Below are 18,541 nucleotides of genomic sequence, written 5' to 3'. Positions count from 1 at the left end.
TATTGTTAGAGGAATCTGAAACCTGTGGTGCACCCAGGGTAACCATAGCACAACAAACCTGACGGAAAGAACGCTAACTCCCACACCAAAGGTCTACTAGAAGACAAAGCATAACAGTACCCAGTCATGAGAACTGTTCACTCCAGATTCTACTGTCGTACGCAAGATGTTCCGCTTCCAGCAAAAAGTTATGAGGCACATGTAAGGACAATTTAAAAAAAATCAGTACACTGTCAAGAGACAAAGCAATCAACAGAAAAAGACTCAGCTACGGCACCGATGTTGGAACTATGTAATGGGAAGTTTTAAACAACTACCATGAATATATTAAAGTCTAATGGAAATGTAGACAGTATGCAATACCAAATAGGTAAGGTCGGCACAGAGATGCAAACCACAAGAAAGAATCAAACGGAAATGCTAGAAATGAAGAATGTAGAAATCGAGATGAAGAGCCCCCTTTGATGGGCTGATCAGTAGACGTGACACAATCAAGAAAAGAATCAGTGAACTTGATGACTGGCCGATAGACATTAGCCAAACTGAAACACAAAGAAAGAATAGAGCAGAAAAAAAAAAAAAAAAAAGAACAAAACAGAATATTTCAGAGCTGAGTGACAATGCCAAGTAATATATGTGTGCTTAGCATCATAGAAGCAGAAGACAAGAGAACAGGGCAGAAGAACTCTTTGAAGGAATAATGGCTGAGAATTTCCCCACATCAATGACAGAAACCAAACCATAGATTTAAGAAGCTCAGAGAACATTAAGCAGGGTAAATACCAAAGCCAAACAAAAGGACAAACAAAAACCTTAATATTATAGTCAAACTCCTTGGGGAAAAAAAAAAAGAAAGAAAGAAAATTTTGAAGACAGTCACCGAAGAAAGACATATTACAGAGGAATAAAGATAAGAATTAGGGCGCCCCTTGTTAGAAATGACACAAGCAATAAGGCAAAGGAAGAACACCATTAAAATGTTGAAAGAAAAGAAATCTGTCAAGCAAAAATTCTATAGCTCAAAAAATATCTTCCAAAACTGAAAGCGAAACAGAGACATTCTCAAACAGAAACTGAGAAAAATTTGTAGGTTTTGTTGTACCGAGGGTAATCCTAGCAACAAGTCACCTCAAACTCAGCCCAGCTCCTGATAAGATTAACCTTAATCCTCACGCAAAAGTCTACCAGAAGGAAAAGCTTTGGGAAGGTTAAAGAATATGGCATCAGACAGAAACTCAGACCTACACAAAGAAATGGAGAGTGCTAGAGATACAACAAAGATAACATCAAATTTGATTTTTCTAAAAGAAAGCTATCTAGTGTCTCCCTCTCTCTCTGCCCCTCCCCCGTTCATGCTCTGTCTCTCTCTGTCCCAAAAATAAAAAAAATAAAAAAAAAAGTTGAAAAAAAAAAACAAAGCTATCTAAAAAAGAATAGTAGTCTGTTGCATATTTATAACATAGGTGAAAATAAAATGTATGATAACAATAGCATAAAAGAAAGAAGGAGGGAATTAGGCATATAAAATTATGGGGTCTTTAAACTCATAGGAGGCAGTAAAATATTTAATAGTGGATACATACTACTTCAAGATGTATATTGGAGAAACTAAGGCAAGCACTAGAAAATATTTGGAAAACAGCATACATAATAATAGTGGAGACAAAGATGGAATAATAAAAATAATCTGGATCAATCCAACTGATTCAAAAAATATGCTGATATCAATCCACGAGAAGATAGAAAAAGAGGGAAAAAAGAAGATATGAAATAAAATGGAAAACAGATATCAAAATGAAACATTTTAATCCAATCGTACAGATAATCACATTAAAGGTGAATGGCATGAGCTCACTAATTGAGAGAGAGATTATCAGATTGAAAATAAAAGCAAGTCTAATTATTTGCTATCTACAAGAAACCTACTTTATTTTTTTAATTTTCATTTTTTAAAGTTTTTTTAAAGATTTCTTTCTTTCTTTCTTTCTTTCTTTCTTTTATTTACTTATTTATTTTGAGAGAGAGGGAGAGCAAGCAGGAGAGGGTGGGGAAGGAGCAGAGAGAGAGGGGGAGAGAGAGAATTAATTCCAAGGAAACTTCACACTGTCAGCACAGAGCCCAAGGCGGGGCTCAAATCCACAAACCTTGATATCATGACCTGAGCCAAAAATCAAGAGTCAGCTGCTCAACCCACTGAGCCATCCGGGCACCCCCATTTTTTAAGTTTTTATTTAAATTCTGGTCGGTTAACATACAGTGTCCAATATAGCGATTCAACACTTCCATAGGATACCCCGTGCTCAACACAACAAATGCACTCCTTAATCCCCATCACCTATTTAAGCCATCCCCCCACTCACAAAATACTAATTCAAAGGGATACACACACCCTGATATTTCAGCATTATCTGCAATAGCCAAATTATGGAAACAGCCCAAATGCCCATTGACTGATGAATAGAAAAAGATGTGGTATATACACACACAAGGAAGCCCACTTTAAATGGAGACAGGGGCACCTGGGTGGCTCAGTTGGTTGAATGCCTGACTCTTATTTTCAGCTCAGGTCATGATCTCGTGGTTCATGAGATCGAGCCCCGCGTCAAAATCTCTCTAGGCCATTCTGTTGTGCAGCCAAGGTTGAGAAGCACCGCTCTGTCCTATACTTGCTGTACAGAGAGGTTCTCAGCACATAATGAAAATTCCACTACATATGCACCATGGTGATTTTTCTCTTTTCCTCTTATTTTTTTAAAATACATTACTGCAGTCTTTAATTTAAAGTGATGTTACTTTTCGACTCTTCCGTTCGTGAAAGCATTTTTTAAACAAAACAGAACAAATTTAAACATATTTATATCACAGTTTCCTCAAGAGGTTAAAAACAAAGAACAGATGTTTCTGGAAAGTATAAAAATCTGTTATGTATGTATTATTTTTTTTTTTTTGATTGGGTGTGTGTGCGGGGGTGAGTTTTGCAAGAGAGTGGAAAGGGAATCAAAAAAAAAAAAAAACCATCAGGGGATTCCACAAAAGAAACAAGTTCAGAATCATTATCTGTGTTGAAATGCAACTCTCTTTGAAATACGGTAATAGAGATACTAGGACCACATAATTAATTCACGTCGGACGCATTGACTGATCTGGTCTTGACAATATGCTCTGAGAAGGAACCATAGCAAAGCAATCATTCACATCCTTTGGCACGTTAAAATAACCAGTGGCTACTGGCCTCAGGAGAACCTTTGAAGTTTTCAATGTTTCGAATGCCTTCACCGTTTGGCAGGCTTTAAAACACAAAGGAAACACAACCGCCCTCTCCTATGTTAAAAGACAACCACTTTTTAAACACTACCCAGTTTTTAGTGGTGTTCAGACTTAATATTTTTAAGAGGGAGAACTGATTGTACCAAGCCTTTCATTTCGTTTTGAGGTTTCCCTGAAATGTCTCATCTAAATAAATACTGTGCGTGAATCATTTAGCTATGGTTACATTAATCTCAGTGGCATGCAACGAAAACCATTTATTTTTCACTCACAGTTTGTGGGTCAGTCGGGCAGGTCAGCTGGGTGTATGAGTCTATTTGGGCTGCTGTAACAAAATACTGCAGACTAAGTAGGTGTTCAATAAATATCGACTGAAGTGGCTACTCGTTTCGTATTTGTCACAGGATCCCAGTGGTGTGTGGACCATGCTTTGGAATGAGTGTTGTAAGGACAGTCAGGAAACCCCACACTACACACACTAAACTAAGAGTGAATCCATGTGAAATTACTGGCTGGCCACAGCGAAATCCCTAGAACTCCAAGAAAGACATCAACAGCAGCTTGATGTTCGAGTGCTGGCCCACGCGGGGCAAACACCAGCTTATAGGTAGAAAATTACCCATCTTAAAGAGACACCATTGGGATATTGCTGCTTTCATACACAATGGAAATGGAAAGTAGGACAGGTTCAAACAAGAGATCCATAAAACACTGTGTGGTCAAGCTGCCTCCCCACGCAAATCTTGCTGGTAATTGTTATTCAGGGCAGGGAGCAGAGGACAGAATGCCCCCACACAACTTCTGGGGAAGTAGAGAGAGTGAGGCTGAGAAGCCTTATCTTCAAAGAGCTTCCGATGCACTCCAATACCTCACAACAACCAAACTGCACGTTACTGAGCGGGGCCCGGGCCTTGTGTGAAGTCACAAATTCGTCAGAAATTCAGAGTAGGTACAGATCTTTATTCTTCTTGAATCTTTGTGCCATGGTAGAGCAGTAGACACCGAGCCATGGGAGAAACCCAGAGCAAGGATCTCCGATTCAAGGTTCTCTGATGGGCCCCAATGGGCAGATGTGGGAATATACCTCCCAGAAGCACTACACCTGTCCCCTTGTCGCTTGTGGTTCCGAGACAACCTGTCCAAGCCTGATGACCATACAAAACCTGGAGGGGTTTGCAACACTCTTCCCAGTCTGCGCAGTTGAGAAAGAGTTGTTCATCCCCTTCTCGGAGGAGCCAGAGGGAGCATGGGACTCTCCCCTGCCCTTCAGTAGCAAGGGCCCTTCTATTAGCCAAGCCCTTCACTTCTCAGCCAGTAAACAAATACTGACCAGCCTTCCCCTAAGGCTCATTTTTCTTGGCTCAGAGGCCCCAGGGGACTGACCTAGCCTGAGGGCAGACAACCTATGATATCCTTTATGAGTACTCTATACATTGAGGGAAAAGACCAGACCCAAAAATTAGAAAAGGTGGCTCCAATTAAGGCAGAGTCAACGAAGAAGGTAAGGATAAGTTTAACAAAAGAGAAGTAAACTCTCAAGGAGATTCAATCATAGAGTGGAAAAAAGACTTTCTAAAACTAAAGCTAAAATAAAATTTGATGCCTGGATTTAAAATTTTTTTTTTTAACGTTTATTTATTTTTGAGACAGAGAGAGACAGAGCATGAACGGGGGAGGGTCAGAGAGAGGGAGACACAGAATCCGAAACAGGCTCCAGGCTCCGAGCTGTCAGCACAGAGCCCGACGCGGGGCTTGAACTCATGGACCGTGAGATCGTGACCTGAGCCAAAGTCGGCTGCTCAACTGACTGAGCCACCCAGGCGCCCCTAATGCCTGGATTTTAAAATGTGGCAAACAGAAGGGTCATTGCTAAGAACCAAACTGATGTTTTGAGTGAGCAAAAGGAAGAAACATACAACAGAAGTTAAAACCATTTTTAAAAATGACAACTATAAACAAAAAGGCAAAAGACTAAAAGGACAGATCCAGGAGGCCTCTGCTGCAAATATTATTATATTCAGAAGGAGAAAAGGTAGCATAGAGAGTTCCATAGAGAAAGGCCATAATAACAAAAGGTGAAGTAAAAGAAATTACCTGAAGTTAAAGAAAAATTCCAAATGAAACTGAACGTAGCTTCAAAAAGTTACCGAAATAGTCTAAAGATAACGAGAGAATCTTATAAACTTCCAGGAAGCACACACACGTGCACACACACACACACACACACACTCACAAAACCCAGATCACGTATGGCAGTAATTGAACCAGACCAGTATCTGACTTATAAATTGTACTCTCAACCAAGACAATAGAATACCTGTGGGCAATTGAGAAATTCAAAGTTAGTTCCAAGAATTCTACACCCAGACACGATACCATTTAATTAAGACAAAAGGTCAAAAGAATGACCTTGTGCGATAAGTAAGGTTCAGGGTGTTACCATCCTGGGAACCCATCTGAGAAAATCCATAGCAACTATTCTAACCAGATAAAAGTAAGTCAGAGCACGGATCTCATCATTTAGAAAGACAAAAGAATGGAGGAACCGGTGATAGTTAAATATAAGTGGATGATACTGATGATGTGACTGAAAATTATATGCCTTACATCTTCTTTAAATAGGAAAGGAAATTGCAAGGAAATCCTTAAGAAGCGCTTGAAGCAAAAATTCCAAACTCCCTCAGCAGTGAAGTGTGTGTGAGCGTGTGTGTACATGTGCGTGTGGGGATGGGACAGGAAGTATACTATGAGATGGGGAAATAAAATATCTCCCATCAGTAAGTGGGGAAGGGAGGAGTTGTGAAGGAGAAGGCACCGGAAGCATAGGAATTGTGTAATTTTTTATTTTAATAGAGAACCCCAAATTCAGCAATGGCCATGTATGACTTTTCAAAAACTGCTTTTAATTCAAAAAATAGTGTAATTTAAAAATCAGGGGCACCTGGGTGGCCCCGTCAGTTAAGCATCTGACTCTTGATTCCAGCTCAGGTCATGATCTCACGGTTTGTGAGATCAAGGCCTGTGTCAGGTTCCGCACCGACAGCATAGGCCCTACTTGGGATTCTCTCTCTCCCTCTCTCTCTCTTTGCCTCTCCCCCACTCGTGCTCTCTCTCTCTCTCTCTCAAAATAAATAAATAAACATCAAAAATAATAAAAATTAATGCTTAAGAAAAAATAAAGAAAAAATTTAAAAGTAAATCTAAAAAGAACAATAAAGAATAACAAAAACTAATATGGCAATCATAAAAGCAAGTATGTCAAGCATCATAATTACTGACTAAATTCTCCTGACGAAAGATAAAGACTCTCATTAGTTATAATATAAAACCCAGGCATAAGGTATTTCTGGAAGCATATTGAAACAATGCTACAAGGAAAGATTGGAAATTAAGGGAAGGCAAAGATATACCAAGAAAAGGCAAAGAAAAGCAACCCCAACATGGATGGCAACACTAATATCAGCTTCAAGGTAATTCATGGCCAAAACTATTAATGACATCAAAGAGGAAGAGTATGTAATGAGCAGGAAACTAATCACTGAAAAAGCTCTATAAGTCATGAACATTGACAAACAACATAACAGCTATATATTATATATTTACGTATATAAATATAAATATATGAAATCCAAGGAGACATTAATGAAAACATTTTTACTGTGGGCTGTTTTTAATATTATTCTTTCAGAATTTGACAGTTCAAGTATACAAGCAAAGATAGACACGATGTGAGAAACACAATAACCTACACGTTTTTTTCTCCTCTTATATTCATGTAATTTACAAATTAATCATATGCACAATGAAAGAAAAACTTTGGTATATTTTCCAAAGCAAATATATATATTTTTAACTTTCTTAAATTTTTTTTTTTTCAACGTTTATTTATTTTTGGGACAGAGAGAGACAGAGCATGAATGGGGGAGGGGCAGAGAGAGAGGGAGACACAGAATCGGAAACAGGCTCCAGGCTCGGAGCCATCAGCCCAGAGCCTGACGCGGGGCTCGAACTCCCGGACCGCGAGATGGTGACCTGGCTGAAGTCGGACGCTTCACCGACTGCGCCACCCAGGCGCCCCTGTATTTTTAATTTTCAAACAGGCAATCAACAATTAAACTTTTTTTTAAAATCCTCTAATTATTGGAAAATTAAGAAACCTCTTTGGCATAATTTCTGGGTCTAAGAGGATATCAAAACTGAAACCACAAATTAAGTATCCAGAAGATAATAGGACAAAACATTACAGCAAAATCTATTAGATACACTTAAAGCTATGGTGGTGGGAAGGATTTATGACCTTAAATGATTTTATTGTTTAAAAACAAAATAAAACAAAATTACACAGAGTCACGAATAAATTATTTAGAACAATTTGGATCTTATTATTTTTTCATTATTGAAAAAATGACTCAGTAGGCCCTCTGACCCGGTGCTTTCATTGATTTTCAATTTTCTTCATTTGAACCGTTTCCGTTATTTTCCTGTCCCATGTCAACGCCACAGTGAGAGCGAATAAAGCGATCAAGAATTTGTCTGTCTGAAAATTATGAAGAAAAACAGGATGAAATCTTCCATTTAACTACTTAAGCACTAAACAGAGAAATTCTAGGAAGGAGGAAAAATATCTGAGAATAGCGCTCTATATACAAATTTGATGGGACCAAAATATCAAAGGGCATATGTCTAATACCTAGAAAGGCACAATTGTATAAGTATGGATTAAAAAGAGTACACTTCAGATTCAAAGGATCAGCAAGTCTTCCTGGAAAGAGCATGGAGTTTGGAATGAAACTGACTTCAGTTTCCGTTCCGCGCTCACGATCTTTGGCAAGTCACATGGCCTCTCCATCTCTTCACTTCCTTGTCTTTGAATATATATAATAGCGCTTACCTTGCACCTTTGCTGGACTGGGTTAGGAATGCTATGTGAGAAGCACCTGGGCAGGGCCTGGTCCATAAAAGACAATAAATAGGATAGCCTTGTCCTTTACTACTGACAACACAGTAATAAACCGTGATGACATAAAACCATAGAGGCTACTGTTCAAGAGCTTCTTGAAGCCAGGGCTATTTCTTCTGCCAACAAACCTTGGTACGCTTTGCTATCTTTGAGTAATAACTGACCATGAGAGGGCCCTTCAACCTTCTGGCCTCCATTTCCTCATCTGGAAAGTAAAGGAGCCTTGTCTGAGTCGGAACATCCATGGTTCCCTAATCGTCATTACATATACGTGTGCGCGCGCGCGCGCGTGTGTGTATTATATACATCAGAGAGGAGCTGTAAAATTTTTCTTACTCCCAGCAATTGTCATCTATGTAGCAAAGACCAAAAGAAAGGAAAAATGCAAGTGGGACCATGTCATCGAGTTCAATGCCCATGTTACAAATGTCAGCCGAGGTCTAAAGGTCAGGAGTGCACGTGTGTGCACCAGGTTTACTCTCCAATTCTCTGTGGTTCTTTGTTTTTACGACCTAACATTTAATTGTAAGCCATCCCCACCCTGCTCCATATCTTTTCTGACCTCAGCGTTTTTTGAATTTTGGTATCCTTTTCATGAAGTGAAACGCGCTGATCCTTCGCGTGCAGTTCGATGGGTTGACACTTGGGTGTATGTAACCCATACCCATATAATAGAGATCACTGCCACCACTCCAGAAAGGCTTGTCAGGCTCCTTCCCCGTCAACGCCTCCTCCCTCAAGACGCTCACTCGTCTGATTTCCTTCATCACAGATAAATGTTGCCTGTTGTAGCCCTTTGAATAAAGGCCCACATACAAAACGTATGATTTTGTGTCCCGCTCCTCTCACTCGGCATAATGTGTTTGAAGTTCTTGTCGTTGAATACACCAATCACTGGGGCTTTTTAAGATCTAGTAGTATCTTGTGAACATACCAGTCTGTTTACCTTCTGCTATTGGTGGTAATTTGGGTTGTATCCGGTGTGGGACTGTGAAGAATAAAATGGCCATGAACGTTTTTGGACAAGTCCTTCCATGGGCATGTGTTTTCTTGTCTCTTGGGTGAATACCCAGAAGTAGAATTTCTGGGTCATGGAGTAGATTTGGTTTCACTTTGTGGGAAACTGCCAGATCTGTTACAAGTGTTACAGTGATCCTACCATTTGATATACCCACCAGCAACTTTTTGCTCCAAACTCTCAACATTTGCTAGTTTGAGTCCTTGTCATTGCAAGCCCCAAATGGCTCCATTTTAAACCTTACAGCAAAGAGTTAATTTTAAATAAGCAAGCAAATGAACCAAAAATCCTTCTTATACCAAAGGTAAACATAGAGGGTGAATCAAATTTGGCGTGAATTAATAAAAAAAGATGAGATTGTGTCCAATTTAATATCAATTTAAATAAATTAATGTCAGACAGGCTACTGGTTGTAATCCAGATGCTACTGTATTTAGTACGTACAGATTCAGACTCATGTCTCCGTGATTTCATTTATGCTCCTCCCTCTGCTCCCTCTGAAAGGCCCTGGTTCTTGTCAGGGTGATTCATCCTTAACCTTCAAAGGAAGCCTCCCTCCCAGAAGCAGCCTTCCCTCAGGCAATGTCAATCCACAGGGTTGGAACATACCCAAAAACTACTTCGATTACAGAGCTCATGACATTACCACTGTGTGCCTGTCTCCCACCCCTGACGATGAGTTCCTTGAAAAAAGAGGGATTTGTTTTTTATTTATCTTGGTCTCAAGTAGGCATTATAGGTATTCAATCGGTGAAGTTTCTCGAGTCCGTGAATATGTTCGTCACAACATTGAATCACACCCTAGGAAGGAATATTCCTGGGAGTGTTGATTGGGAGAGATAGAGAGGGAGTAATAGTTGAAAGCATCAGAAGCCAGATTTCAGGTAATTTTGTCGTTCGAGGGGGGACTACCTGGGGAGATGACAGTCCTTATCAATAGATAACAGAGGCCCCAAGAGTCAGAGCTGTTGGTGGTCTGAATCACTCAGAGATTAAAGCAATTTTGAAAACAGAATGCCCACTAAAGACATCTAGTTCAAACCCCTCAAGTTCTCATAGAGAAACTCAATACCAAGTAGCGATCCTCAGAATTGTTGGAAACAAAAGATTTGCCTTCAGCTGCTCCCCCTTTCTTCTTCCCCAGCTTCATTTTGTGTCTTCCTGGAGTCTTCTCTATCCTACCTCCCCCCACCACCTCCCTAGCCCCAGCCCTGGGCCATATCCTTCATCCCTCCCCTTCCCCTCTCTCTTTCAAAATGTACCTGTTCTGGGCTCTGAGACTGTCTAAGAGGGATAATCCAGTAAAATACTTTAAGCTGAGGTGGTAATCATTCATTCAGCCTAATATGCCTGCCAAGATTGTTATTCTCTTGCATCCTGGCTCAGCCCTACCACACATGGGCTCTGCTGAGACACTCGCCATCCAAAAAGCATAAGCGTCGTCCCAGACACTAGAAAATGACAGCAGGTTTTGGGCATGAGAATTCAAAGGGAACCTCCTACTTGCTTGTCAGCCTGTAGCATAGCTGGCTGATGGGTAGGTCATTCTAAAGCAAAACTAGGGAAGAGAAACCAAGACCCCAGAGCAAGCAGATCCTACAAGCCACCAAGTCAGTGCAAAATGGCAAGGCTCTGGGGCACAAGCATCTTGTACCTGCCCCAGCACCCATCCTGAGGGCACCAGGAAGAGAGGAGATCTGAAAAGCTACCGAAGCCTAGCTTGGCCCCAAAGCTACTTTGTTAAGTAATAGGCCATGTCTCACTTGTCTGGAGAGAAAAGCCCAACTGGAGAAGTCCAACGGAATCGGTTTATGCTAGGAATCCTGGAGAAGGTACATCTGAGTGGAGCAGAGGCTGCAAAGCATCTAAAGAGTCCTCAGTTCACCCCTGGGGGGCACCACTAGGGCTCAGTTACAAATCACACACACAGACAACCAAGGACAGAAGTGCCAGCAGCCACCACGGTTTTTCCACGCAGGCGGAGAAGCGACAGCTGCATCTGTATTTCAAGTCCCTGGGCAGACGGGAGCATCTGCTTTGGGAGCACTCTATAGGGTCAAACAGACGTGGCTCCAAGGTGAAAAGAGCACCTTACGGGACGCTGACTACAGTTTTATATAGGTGAACCAAGCTAGGAAAAGGAACAGAAAGCAGGCTTGAGCTTGATGGGATGACTCCCTGGAAGATCTGACCAGCCGACCTCAAAGAGCCTTTTGGTTTCCTTTTGACGTGCCAAACGGGCCGAGAGGCACCTGCTGAGAGGAATGAGGCTCCCGATGGAGAAGACAGACTTCTGCTTCTGCCTTAGAGTGAGGCAAAACACCTGCTTCTTGTTCCTCTTAAAACCCAACATTTAAGCTCTTTTAAAGGCCTTTGGGCCATCAGCCCTCAGTCTGCAATCATGGGAAGTATCCTCTTTTCCCCCCTATACACACACACACACACACACACACACACTCCCTTTTCTGTCTTGCCCACAGTAGGGTTTCAGTTTTGTGTGGGGTAGGAGATCTCAGGATAAAAGGGTTTCAGTGAAGATTTCAGAAGATCAAGCTCTTCCGATCGTAGCTGGGGACAGGCAAAGGACGGAGATTGGGGACCAAGGCAGGTAGGCGACAGGGAGCAGTGGGAGGATTACTGAGGAGATGGCGGAAGACCTAAGCTTATGCTCGAGCACAGGGCACAAAACAAGGCAGTGACCCCCACACAGCCCGAAGCACTTCTTCCTTTAGCATTTAGTGTGTTTTGTAACTTACCTAATACGTTAGTTTAGTGGCGTATGAATATACTTCAAAAAAATAAATGTCTGCACTGGGGCATGTGCTCAAAGATGAGGAGTGACAGGGCAGTCACTAGCAGTGGGTGTTGAGCACAGCTGTTGGAGGAGTTGAGTTTCCTTCACTCCAACTGCTCTGAGTTGACATTTTACACAGGCACAGAATGACCAGCGGCCCCTGAGATGCTCTCGAGGAGATTCCAGTCCCCAGGCCCTGAGCTGGGATAAGTCTTTGTCATGCAGAATGAACTAACACTGTCCTGAGCACAGCCTTCGCTCTTTTTGAGGGCATTATACACAGAGATTCTCATGTACTCTAAAAGGCTGTCACAAAAAGTACCACCAAACAGGAAATAAAGATCACATAAGAGAAAACGAAATCGTGAGACAGTATAAACACCCACAGAAGAAATCACTTAACTGTAATAAAAACAGAAGTCGTATGGGAGCAATTCAACCACGGGCTGAATGAGCGAAATGAGCGAGATCAGGAATGAGTGAAAAGCTAGGTGTTTCTTTTGTAATAAGTGGGGCTAGAGTCACTGGGGCCTCTTTTAAGAAAGCTTTTTTTCCGGGGCGCCTGGGTGGCTCAGTCGATTAAGCATCCGACTTCAGCTCAGGTCAGTATCTCACGGTTCGTGAGTTCGAGGCCCATATCGGGCTCCTTGCTGACAGCTCAGAGTCTGGAGCCTGCTTCAGATTCTGCGTCTCCCTCTCTCTCTGCCCGTCCCCCGCTCACTCTCTCTCTCTCTCTCTCAAAAATAAAAATAAACACTAAAAAGTTAAAAACAAAAAAGAAAAAGAAAACGTTACTTTCAATGGGCTGAGGCTTACACAAAACTATGGGATTTCTATGAGGCAATATCTATCTTTTCGTGAACATTTAACTCCAGTGGCTGAAAGTTGCAACAGTTTCTATTTGCAAAAAGCAGTGTATGATGATCTGTAAATCCATTAAACAGTAACTCAAGACCTCCTCTTACCTTTGTAGGAAAGACTCTGAAGGTACTCTGTGATTTGAGAGGGAGTAACTGAGTTTAAAATCACTAAGAAATCCGGGTAGGTTTTCCCATAATCGCTTTGGTACGTAGTCCGCTTCTTTGTGCGTTCTTGATTCCTCATGTGGCTGTACAGCACGGAAGGGACGAGAGGGACATACGGGAGGGAAAGACACGGAGGCTGTCACTGAGGAAAGAATTCCTGCCCTTATTTGTCTAGCAAGCCCCCAACAGCCCTGAACCCAACTCGGAGCTTAATCATCACCCTTAAGGTGCTGGAAAGGGAGGCGCTGTACATGAGTGACTCCTCCCGGGGCTCGGGCTGAGCAGAGCTGCTCCGACTCAGGACCGTTGCTGTTGGCAGTGGTGGTGACTGGGGCTGATGGCCGGAGACTCAAGTTTGACCTCCGTTTTCAGAAAAATGCTCCCTGAAATCGACTCTTCTGCTGCTCAGCGTGTTGGGATGGTAGCATCCACTTCCTCGTTAGTAAACTACTGCCTTCACGGAAGCTTCTTTCCCTTTTGTGCCATCCCCTGTGCAGACATGGGCTGACACACTAAGAGGAGTCCCTCAGGGCCCCAGGTGTGTTCAGGTGAGCGGTGATGACATCTCCAGCTGGCACTCATTACACGTTCAGACTAGTAAAGGCATCAGGTGCAAGCAAAACCAAAATCACTGACGTTTGATTCTGAATATTGCTCATTTAATGTGGGTTCCGATGGTCATGGAATTATCACAGAAAAAAAAAAAAAGCAATGAAAACATGAGGTGAGAACCTAACTTCTACAGCATGCCCAATCTTTGAACCTTAAGGACACCTTAAATACTGCTTTCAGTCCCAGCTTGTGCCTTTATAGGGACCACTGGCCAGGGGAAGGAAGCAGGGGGAGGAAGAGGGCACTGTCATGCTACATCCTAAGAAGAGCATTTGGAGGGTCTGGAAATGCTTTCGGTAGAGAGCGTGGAAGGTATAAAGGAAGGTTTTCATAGAATAACTCACACTAGTTAACCTCTGTAGGAAGACGTAGAACCAAAGCCAAAGTGTAGCAAGGAAGGTTCCAGCCGTTGAGAACTTTCCAACAGTTGGAGTATCTAAGAATGAAAGAGTTGCCCTGGGGGTGGGGGGTATCCTCCAAAGAGTGACAACATCAGCCCTTGGCAAGGATGGGGTAGAGGGGATTCCCACAGGGTGTGAGATCCAGATGAGGTAATTTCTACGCTGTCTTCTAATCCCGAGAGGCTAAGCTTCTATGCTGTGATTTTTGTCTAGAGTACTACTCGATCCCAACTCCACACCAGGAATATATCACCATCTCAGACTGACAGCAAATTATCCTCTTAACCAGTAGCTTGGAGGTGGCTTGATCATGGAACTTTTAAGAGCTTTTCTGTTGAAAACAGTAGGAATCAGGATCGTAAAAGAATACGTGAATGGAATGGTTGCTGAATCTGAAGAGACTTGATGGACATACCATACGGTCAAGCTTCCAGTGGATGATTGACAAATCTAATTTCAGTCCCACTCAGTCTCTTTTTTTAGTCATTTTATAGTAACTAAATTCTTCCTTTTGTTTTACAAGGAGGAAGTGTCCCTCAATCCCCACCGCTGCCCCCAGGCAGAGCGTGCACTCATTTCACAGCAAAAGCAATCAGTTCTTTCCCAGGACTTACTCATTCCCTGGGTTTGAAGCTACGCCTAGTTTTGATCCCTTGGAGGCTTACAGGGATCACTGGCATTCTTTGTGACTGTCACCAAGATTACCCGCCAGGGCCCAATGTGCTGAAGAATCTTGGAACAAGGACAGAATCTATAAAGTTGCTTTAAAAGCTATAGGTGTACTTACCTAGACCCTGAGAAGCAACTGGGAGGCTTGAGTAGCATCCATAACTGAAGCTAAAGTCCTGAAGCTCAGGAATTTTAGCTGGAACTTGGTAATTCCGTCGAAACTCAGTGTCCACAGGTCGAGGAAGTAACTTTTTCTGTCCCAGCGACATCTGAGAACTTTCCTGAATCTCCTGAGCTGGAATGGAGGCACAGACACAAGGCAGTAACCCCTTGTAAGCTACTTAAAATAGCATCGTATTTTCATTCCATTTTTATTTCCGGCAGTCGCTTCCAATTTTATCACACTAAACCCACTCTTCTCGTATTTAGAGGTACAATCAATGTCGTTTTTATGGATATTTCAACCAAGAAATAATTTTCTGCTTTATCAGGCATGGGAAGTATATGCTCCAATGATTAGAAGTGGGTTTTAATGAATATATCACATGTCAGTCTGGAACGCTCTTCCGTTCTGCTCAATGGACACAGAAGGCATCCCTCATTCCAGTAGGGATGCCTCGTCCCTGGGGCAGGGTGGGGAGTGGAGAGAGAGATCTCAGGTAAGGCTACGATTGACATGGAAGACATAAGACGCCGTTAACTTTGAATTTCAGATAAATAACGAAGAATTTTTGTAAAATACTCGCTTATCTACTCAATACTGTTATTCTAACGTAACGGGGCATCCTGTATTTTCATTTGTTAAATCTGGCAACCCTAGAAGTGCATACCATCCCCGTCACCTGGGAAAGAACCACCTGAAGCTCATCCCTTTCTGATGGAGGGTTAGGTAACATCGTTGTCACTGGCGGACAACGGCGCCATTATTTCGTTGTAATAACTCTGCTAACGAATATTCATCAAATACCGATGATATGATGATAAATAATCAGTAAATACCTACGAGGCACTGACTAAACGCCAGCTTCCACAAGCGCTACCAGATCACAGAGGAGGCACAAGCTACCTCACTTAGAGGGAGTTCATCCCTAATTCTGGCTACCAAGGTGGTTCAGAGGCACGTCACACACCACCAATTTTATTCAGGACAAGAATGTTAACATGGCCATCTTGAGCAATATCCGAATGGTGCCACGATCTATTGAAACTAAACTCGAGTCTTGTCCTGAATTCATTTTTCCGTAGTTTTTATGGATATTTAATTCAAAGGTACATCCAACAATATGTGATGGCATCTACTGGCACCCAAGAGCATTTTAATGATCTGTTTAGAAATGATTTACGTCTAGACCAGCACAGTGAGAGAAAGCTTCACTACGTGCTGCCTCTTCATTTAGATGAGTCAGGAAAAGAGGATGTGGGTACTCAATGGCCCTCATAATGACCTCATAACCTGTCCAAGGAGAAGACAAAGTTATAGAGAAGATGCAACTCTAGGGCTTAAAAACAGGATATCCCTGAAGATATTTTGGGAAACCATCTGGTATGGTTCCTAGTAAGCACCATCTATACCTTGGTTTTTGTATATCACTAGTAGCTTTATAGGAGGAAAATAAATTCTTGGTGAAGTCCTTGAAGTGCTCCGTGCCAAAGCTAAAAATAACCTAGTCATCGTTCTACCTTGCACGACCTCAAACTAGCGTGATTAGAAAGATGTACACACGACAAACAGATACGGAATGTGACATCTTGTAACCGTAACACTTGGAACCGTGGTTCTCACATGGAGATAATACATCACACTTACCTAGGAAACTTCTTCCAAAACACAGTTGCTGAACCTCATCCCAGACATTGAGAATCTCTAGAAGTGGGGCCCCAGGCACTTACATTGTAAACAAGCTTCCCCTAGGCTTAAGAATCACTGACTCATAGCCTTCAACAGGTGCTATAGAAGCCCAGAGAGGGTATAATGAGCTCTGTTAGGGGAAGGGAAGGAAGACAAGAGTTAAATGGCAGACACAGCGAAGGATGTGCTTCGGTGATGGATCAACAGGACAGCAAAAGTTGTGCACTGTGTTCATTAAGTATGATCTCGCTGGCATGAGTGTGAGGTATGCAGGGCAGGGAGTAGCTGAGGGTGAATCAGGAGAGGTAAGTTAGAAACCAGGTTGTGAAGGGTTTTGAGGGGCTGGTCCGTGTAGACCAGGATCAAGCAGCGTAGTGGAGCAATTGGACGTGAAGACCCAGAAAAGACAAAGTTAGAGCCTAGACTTACTCTGCGTTCCTTTGAAGATAAAGATTAAGTCTTACTCTTCATTGATCCTTAGCCGTTATCACAGTAATCGACCTCGTTCTTCTCAACGCACGCTTTTATTGTCTTTACAAAATTTCAGGTTAATGAGTTCCTTCAGTATCATCAAGAAGAGAAGTTCTTGATCCCAAGGGACCCAACTTATGCCTGAAGTCCCCGTAGTGGAACTGAAGTTTGCCCTGATGGGATAACCATGACTCAGAGCTAACGTGACCCAATGGTAACCACACCTCCAAGCCCTGGACTCCTCGCGGGGAGCCATCCCTGCTCCTCAGGGGCTCAGCTCCCACTCTTTCTTTTTCACTTGAGAACGGTTGATGCCGCACTAGTGTACCTATAGCCCAAGGAGAGAAACTGGCCCATTTAAGATTAGCATGGCACTTGCAGAAAGTCCCCAGTCAAACGTGCATCTACAGCACGTTCAAAACCACTGGGACCATGCGCATAATCTACAGCCAAGCAAGAACCAGTTCTGCTGTCTCCGTCTGCTGTTCTAATTCATCGAAGCCAAGTTCCCCAGGCCTCAATGTGAAAACAAGCACCTTTTCGTGCTTCTCACTCATGGGCCTTAATACAATGATGAAGATACAAAGATAAGACATGGCCCCTGCGCTTTAGAAGCTTCAAATACTAGAGAAACAGAACAAAAAAGAGAGAATGACAATATTGGGTGATAAATAATGTGAAAAAGATAAGAATAAGATCTATAAAAACATATGGGAGGGCCAGCAATCCAAACATGGGGGATCAGAGAAGACTCCCAGGAGAGACACGAAGCCTGTCTTTGGACTTCATTTATGGACAGACATAGGCTGCAAGAAGGGAGCGGCCGGTGGCCCACGGGAGGGGGGCAGTGTGTGCGCAAGGCACAAGGCCGCCGGGGGCGCCGTGGGTCTGGAGGAAGAGGAACAGACGGAGCTAAGAGATTTAGGAGAGACTCTTGGCAGGTCTTGGGTATTTATCTACACATAGGGAGATGGTAATTTGTACACGCAGAAAGGCCTTTGCTTAGAAGCTCGAAGACATCTTTTAAGAAGGCTGACATTTCAAATCTTTTCCCATCACCCTTAATATTTACCTGAAGTAGGGAGGTCTTTTGATTCTATACTCATCTAATTTCAAAAAGTGTACTTCCCGTATATTTTTTCCATCATTCCACAAATTTACAGAGCACCTCCCATACCCAGACTAGACTATACCGACCGTGCCAGATTCTGAGTGAATAAAGGCCTTTGGGGCACCTGCCGAATAGTGGAAGAAAGAATAAAGCAAAAACAACAAAAAACAAGAATCAGTAAACAAATGACTGCAAAACGCCAGGTGCTAGAAGGCAACAAATGATATGGTGGCACACTTCTTCAGCTAAAACAGTAAGGAAAGGTCTCACAGGCAAGGGGACATTCTGGAGTCTACAGAATGACACAGTAAAATCACAGAAAGAGCTGGGAGAAGAACAATGCAGGCAAAGGGGACAGCCTGTG

General features: G+C 42.5%; 1 protein-coding gene across 1 annotated transcript in view; it reads right to left on the bottom strand.

Moving 5' to 3' along the window:
- Positions 1 to 7,388: 7,388 nt before the first annotated feature.
- Positions 7,389 to 18,541, bottom strand: part of TEX26 (testis expressed 26) — a 31,070-nt gene continuing 19,917 nt past the window's right edge. Inside the window, exons 5-7 of the mRNA XM_030308840.1 lie at positions 14,870 to 15,041; positions 13,005 to 13,171; positions 7,389 to 7,804 (exon numbers count right to left, since the gene is read on the bottom strand). Coding sequence (XP_030164700.1) covers positions 7,713 to 7,804; positions 13,005 to 13,171; positions 14,870 to 15,041 — 431 coding nt within the window. The 3' untranslated portion in view covers positions 7,389 to 7,712. The remainder of the gene's footprint in view (positions 7,805 to 13,004; positions 13,172 to 14,869; positions 15,042 to 18,541) is intronic.

Source organism: Lynx canadensis, chromosome A1 (genome assembly GCF_007474595.2).
Source record: "Lynx canadensis isolate LIC74 chromosome A1, mLynCan4.pri.v2, whole genome shotgun sequence".
Classification (NCBI taxonomy): domain Eukaryota; kingdom Metazoa; phylum Chordata; class Mammalia; order Carnivora; family Felidae; genus Lynx; species Lynx canadensis.
Note: the sequence above shows the minus strand (reverse complement) of the source record. Positions and strands in the feature narration are given on the sequence as shown.